General features: G+C 45.3%; 1 protein-coding gene across 1 annotated transcript in view; it reads right to left on the reverse strand.

Moving 5' to 3' along the window:
- The window catches only part of PARP8 (poly(ADP-ribose) polymerase family member 8), a 227,410-nt gene extending 224,531 nt beyond the window's left edge, over positions 1–2,879 (reverse strand). Inside the window, exons 1-2 of the mRNA XM_032214393.1 lie at positions 2,201–2,879; positions 1,233–1,287 (exon numbers count right to left, since the gene is read on the reverse strand). Coding sequence (XP_032070284.1) covers positions 1,233–1,287; positions 2,201–2,291 — 146 coding nt within the window. The 5' untranslated portion in view covers positions 2,292–2,879. The remainder of the gene's footprint in view (positions 1–1,232; positions 1,288–2,200) is intronic.
- Positions 2,880–6,829: the final 3,950 nt, after the last annotated feature.

Here is a 6,829-nt window from a genome sequence, read left to right on the forward strand (position 1 = left end):
GGGCGGCCTATAAATCGATTTAATAAATAAATAAATAAATAAATAATAAGTATAAACTAGTGCATGAATGTACAGCTGCCTGAAATATATAGTGGATAGGCCAAGTAGATGAGATGACACAGTTAAGAGACCTTTGATTGCTTAAATGTTATAGAAGGGCTGCAAATTTTAACAGAGGTAGTATATATCAAAAGACACCATAAACTTTTTTCCAGCCAGACCACTGTCACAATCAATACTGACCTCTGCTCTTGTCCCAACTGTAAAATATAAAAGACCTGTGAATATTTTTGCTGGAAAAAGAGCTGAGGACAGCAATGTGGTTGTAAACATTTTGTTCTAGAATATTTCTCTTAAACAATCATGGTCCTAAGCTAGCACATCATCTTTTTTCAACACAATAGATACAGAATGTAGGGACTGTAATAGAACTAAAATGATTTCCAAACTGTTCTAGATATTTCATGTAATTCTATCTAATGTAAAATAACATAAGCATAAAGAACAACCATTTAAATGATGAGAATTCTAAAATGTTCAGTTATTTGAATAACAAAGCATTGCCATTTAAAAAAAAACCTATAAATTACAGAAATGTATCAACTCATATGAATATTTGTGTGATGGGGCAAAGTTCTAAAACCATTTCCAATTTAAAAAGAAAAACTATGAAATTTCATCCGGATTTGGTTCCTGTAGTGATTAAATGCGCTATAAACTTCACTGATTCTATTTTTAATGCCAAACAGTTGCTTTATTGACAAAGAATAAACAAACAAGTCTCCTTTTTCCACTGTGCCGTACTGTTGACATAGATATCAAATTCTGTGATTGGTAGCATTCAAATATTGTCTGTCCTGCTTCTGCTTTGTATCACACCTAGCTTATAGGAATTTTTTTTCCTGCCCCTGTTCTTCTACCACTTACCATTTGTACACATCAAACATAATGCCTAAAGTCTGCAGACTGGAAGGAGACAAAGAGGAGGAAGTACAGAATCAATGAACCTCTGATGACTAATAATCACCCTATAGAACACCTGTTCCAGGCCAATATATCTTTGGGTGAAAAAAAGCCTCTAGGCATCACTATTTCAAAATACAGGCTACCTTCCAAGGGAGGGACAGCGAGAGCACCAGTCTCAACTTACTAGGCACACAAGCAGCTTACTAACAGCTTTTGTATCACTAGCCAGTGAAAAGAAATCCAACTGTTTTAAAGGGAATTCATACCTTTTGGATCCTCCAACGTAGGTGAAGGTAAAAGTGGAATCTGCGTATCTGAAATCTGAAATACAAAAGAGATGTGTTGCTATTGATCAATCTTGTTTTCCACATCTGTCTTGCCTGGTCTGTGAACCTCCCAACACCCTGCCCAGTATGGCACACACATATATAGCATCGGAGATTAATTCAAGCCAGGGAAATAAAAATAGTAACCATCATCACCATAATATATAGGGAGGAGGACCACCCCAGTCTACCCCTCCCTGCAACAAGTGCTCCAGTGCTATGGCAACAACAAGGATTTCCATGATCGGAGGAGGCAACAGGCAGTAACAAGACAAACTGCTCAAGGCAAATCAAACATTATCAGAAATTATCTAAGGACAGTAACAAGCCAAAATATTGAAGATTTGAAATAAGGGGCCAGAGAGGGAGGGAGGGAAAAAGAGATGGAAGGAGATAAAAGGTAATAAAGATAGGGGTGTTTGTGCACCATATCACTTAAGTCCACCCTAGAAGGTATACTTTTGACCAACACTTTCCCAGGCATGAAAAATAGGATGGATGGACCCCGGTTTATTGTTCAAGGCAAACATGGAGGGAAATTGGGGGCATGAGAAAGAAGGCTGAGATGGATGGTGGCTTGTTTCTTAAAAGCAAACCAAAATCCAATCTAACTAAGAATTAATTCACTAAGCCGACATCCAACCGTCCCCGTCCCCCCAATTAAGCGCCACAATCGCTACTTTATCTATGATGAGTGAGGAAGGGTCGTCCCATGTTTTGAGAAAACCCAAGAAGAAAACGCCAAAGGGATTCTCTCCCACCCGAGTTCAGCCACACTCCCATCAACATGTTCGGAGCCAACTCCGGCCACTGCCCTCCCTGGAGAAAAAGCGTCCGAAACCAACTGAGTCGGGATAGGAAGGTAAAGAAAGGGGGGGGGGGGAGAGAACCAAGCTGGGAAAACTCACCTGCAAACAGGCAGTCCTTTTCCGCCTTGCACTTTTGGATCACTATGTCAATATCCTTCTGAATCCTCTCTTGCCTTGAACACATCCCCATGAACTGAATCCCTGGGGGAAGGAATAAATAAATAAAAAAGAAAAGAAAAAGAAAACCGCCTTGGGATTCCTCCGCTGGTCTTTCTCCCCCGTTTCCTTTGCTTCCTTTTCAGTGGTGGGGGGAAAAAGCGGTTCAAAAATGGAACCCCTTCCAGGAAGACCGAGGGCTTAACAAGAAAAGAGGGAAAGCTCTCCTTCCCGGGTGCGCGCGGAATCCGGGGGAAAATCGGCGTTGCGTGGCCAGATGTGCTCGCCCAGATGTGGATGCCAGTTTCTCCTTCGGGCTTGCCAGGAGTAGATGCCGGAAGAGGGTTCGGGGTGCTTTCGGCGCCGGCAGTGGCTTGGGCTGGCTGGCTGGCTGGCGAGCGGGCTGGCTTGGGAAGGGGAGCAGCCCGGAGATGGAGCTCCAACCCAGCGTCTCTTTGGCTCTCTCCTGCTCCCCCTCCGCCACCGCTGGGCTGCTGGAGTGACGGGGGGAGAAAGGCGATCAGGAGGAGGAGGAGAGGAGGAGGCGGCGGCGGCGTATCACAACAGCCCCAGCGGCAGCTCCAGGCAGAGAGAGAGAAAGCGAGCGAGCAAGTCACTCCGCCGCGCGCGCTCACGCTCACAAATACACAGACACACACGCGCGCATACAGGGGCAGCTCCCCGAGAGGCCGACACTTCTGCAGCGACGCCAAGCCGCAAACCCCTCCCCGAGCCGCCGCCGCCGCTCCCAGCCCAGACACTCCGCCTGCTACGCGTACTGTTGCTTTTCGCCCAGGAGTCCGGAGCGGACGCCGGGGCGCGCTTCCCTTCCCTCTTCGCCAAAGGAGCCCTTTGGCTTCTCCGTCCACGGCTTCTACCGAAGAGGTCGCCCAGGCAGCGGGGGGCTAATGGCTGCGTGGCCTCCCCGGCGCGAAGGGCGGAGGGTTGGTGGGGGGGAGAATTCGCGAGTCTCTTCCGAAGACGCGCCGGCTCTTTTGCCCCTTTCGGGCGGAGAGGTTAGGCCTGCGTGGATAGGGGGGGAAGGGGGGGAGAACCGGAGGCGAGACGCCGCAGGGGAAGCGCTGCACACGGGCACAGCCCCCGCGCGCCCTTGCCTCGCGCCGGCTCCCCACGTTGGAAACGGGAACTTCGCAGCGACGCTTCGCTTTCCCTGCTCCTGCGTTGTAGACTTGGCACGCCGGCTGTCGATGTGGGGGGGAGCGGGGTAGCGGGGGGGCTTTGGTGGTGTCGCTGATAGCGACCGAGTCGTAAAGGTTTACGTTCATGCAGTAACAGATTAACGGAGTTGGAAGGGAACTTGCAGGTCATCTAGTCCAACTTCCTGCCCAAACATCTGCCTCTGCCTAGGCTCGAACTTACAACCTCCTGATTGAGGCAAGAGCTCCACCTGCGATGGTTTAGTGACAAATTCTGGGCTGGGAAGTGGGGAGAAAGCTGGCGTTTTCGGCAGGGGGTGGAATGACTGGTTACCTTGGGTCTCACCTGCGGTTCTCAGCCTGTCCAACATTGCAGGGTTGTCGTAAGGCCAAAATCCTCCTTGGCAATGGTAGATGAGGAGCGGATGAAATCCCCAACCTGAAATCTTTAATAAAATGGAGAACATTTCGGTATAATATTGGGAGTCCTCGACGTACAACCCACAATGGAGCGCAAAATTTATGTTGCTAAGTGAGAAATTTGTTAGGTGAGGTTTGCCCCATTTTACGACTTTTCTTGCCACACTGCAGTTGTTAAATTAGTAACACGGATGTTAAGTGAATCTGGTTTCCCCATTGACACTTTCTTGTCAGAAAGTTGCAACCATCATAAATGGGAGTCAGTTGTCCAGCATGCAAATGTAAATCACATGACCGTGGAGATGCTGCAATGGTCACAAGTGTGAAAAATGGTCATAAGTCACTTTTTTTCAGTGCCGTTATAACTTTGGAAGGTCACTAAGCAAACTGTTGTAAGTCGAGGACTGCCTATACATAATGATACAAATGAATCCATATGATAACATTTACATCTTCATGTCTCCTCTGGAAAACTAATATGTAGAGGAAAGGCATTTAGGGGAATGCTGCAGGCAGATTTGCAAAACAGTACAAGGTAAGCAGAATATTGGAATTAAAATAACAGTGGAAGGCCTCAACCAGCTAAATCTAATGAGTGAATACCCTCAGCTATGTCTAACAGCATTTTAGATAGAAGGGCTACATTTTGTATATTTACTTTATTCCCCTTATAACCTGCCTTTCAGTACCTCAAGGTAACACACCTTGAACTCCTCTGTTGTTTCTCTACCGCTGCGAACTAAGTTGGACTGAGAGTGACTGACTGGTCCAAAATCATGGATTTGAACCTGGGTCTTCCCAGCCCTAGCTCAAAACGTTAAAAATGTCACCCACCCATCATGTTTACATGTAGGAATCATCAGTCTGAGTCACTAATTGCTCTGCTAATTCTACAAATAGCTAAGCCAACCCAGGTGGCAAATGTGTTATGTTTCCATATGTTGCTGGGTTAATGTGGCAAACCTATAGTTGGCAGCTGAAGTTACATCTGTTTCAGGCCTCCATTATGAATGCACAAATGAGGCCATTTTCGTTTCCTCAGTTTCTCATTTTTCCAGTTGGTAACTTGTCTTCTAATGTTTGTGTCAGTTTACGACTTTAAAGGATTCACACAAAACTTTATGCATCTTAGCATGCATTTCTTCTAATATTTGCATTTCTTCTAATATTTGCATTTCTTTTTTTCCCAATCTATTTTTCATACAGGATTGTGTTAGGTTTTTGTTTTTTTTTTGTCCTGACACATTTGTGTTTCTTTTCTATGAACATACCCACTTCTTGGTATGTTTCCCTCACTACACGCATTTTTACTGGCGCACTGCCATCTCCCCCCCCTCATCTGAATCTTCAGTGATGCCTTAACCCAAAGAATCACAGCATTTTAATATTCGGCTGAGATTTTGCATATCATACCAACACATTTCCTAGTGTCTGGATCAGTAAATCCATTTCGCATTCTACAATTATCCCGAAGGGTTTATGGAAGATTTATATAGCCACTACTGCCAATTTATCATTTGGTGGGGTTTTTTTCCTGCATTTCCTTGAGTAGCACAGTAGTTCCACCAACTTGGTCTGAGAAAAAGCTATGTGTTCTCCAGAAAACCTCACTTCCCTTGCAATATTGTAGGAAGTTATCACCCAGCCCTTTCGCAGAAAAATGAAATATCCTAGGAAATATTGAAAAGGCAGAATGTTTCTCTGGATGTGAAAAGGAAGAAACGTGTTTTAAAAGACAGAATAGCTGCCTGCAGCTTCCTGCCCATCCCCCTTTGTCAATGAGTCATTAAAGCCCGAGTTAATCCACTTTACATAATAAAGAGTTCTCCCCTTCAGCTCCATAGTAATGGGATTAAAGCATGATAATATTGGCCCTTTACCCAACTCACCATATGGCATCTGAGAACTCAACCAAACCTGGATTCAAAACGCAGCCTAGAGAGTTGTCCCTGCATGGGTCCATGGGAGCCTGACAATCAATCAGAATACAAGATCAAGATCAAAGGCCAGAGAGGGTATAAAACCAGAGACTCAGCATCTCAGTCGGCCCTTCTCTTCTCCACCAACATTTACGCATGTGATCACCTTTTCTGTTCAGGACTCAAGCCATGTGGTCCTGTCCACCAATAAACCATCTTTCCAAGCAGCCTCTATGTCTGCAGTGTCTTTTTCCCCACTTGGAGCCGAACCCAGAAGGATATTTCCTCCAACAGTATGATCCGGATGAACTGTGGGAAGTTATCATCCAGCCCTCTCCCAGAAAAATGAAATATCCTAGGAAATATTGAAAAGGCAGAATGTTTCTCTGGATGTGAAAAGAAACATGTTTTGAAAGACAGAATAGTTGCCTGTAACTTTCTGCCCATCCCCAGTTAATGGGCCATTAAGACTAGCCAGGCTAGCCCACTTTACATAATAAAGACTTCACCAGCAGCTACAGAAAGGCATGATAATATACTCAACTGACCACAAGGCATCTTAGAACTTATCACAGCCTAGAGAGTAGCCCCCTGCATGGCACCATGGGAGTCTGACAACCAATCAGAATACATTTCTTACACAGGAACAGGAAACAGAGAGATGGGACTAAACGGTATAAAAAGCCTAGCAAGCTCCTTCCTCAGGCCTTTTCTTCTTCACCTACATCAAAGCATGGGATCACCTTTTCTGGTCAGGGCTCAAGCCATGTGGCCCTGTCCAACAATAAACCATCTTTCCAGGCAGCCTCCATGTCTCCAATGTCTTTTTCCCCACTTGGAGCTGAACCCAGAAGGACATTTCTTTCAACAGAACCTTATCCAACACCCCTTTTATAATAAAATGATTTTTAAAAAACTATCATTCCAGCTACTCCACATGTGATCATTTCTTGATTTCTAGTTGGCAAACTATGGACATGCAGGTGTGAGTCTTCCTCTAGATCCATGTAGGAGGGTGGTTAAATTTAAATATTTCAATCAGGATAGAGCTGGAAGGCACCTTGGAGGTCTTCTAG

Source organism: Thamnophis elegans, chromosome 3, assembly GCF_009769535.1.
Source record: "Thamnophis elegans isolate rThaEle1 chromosome 3, rThaEle1.pri, whole genome shotgun sequence".
Lineage (NCBI taxonomy): Eukaryota > Metazoa > Chordata > Lepidosauria > Squamata > Colubridae > Thamnophis > Thamnophis elegans.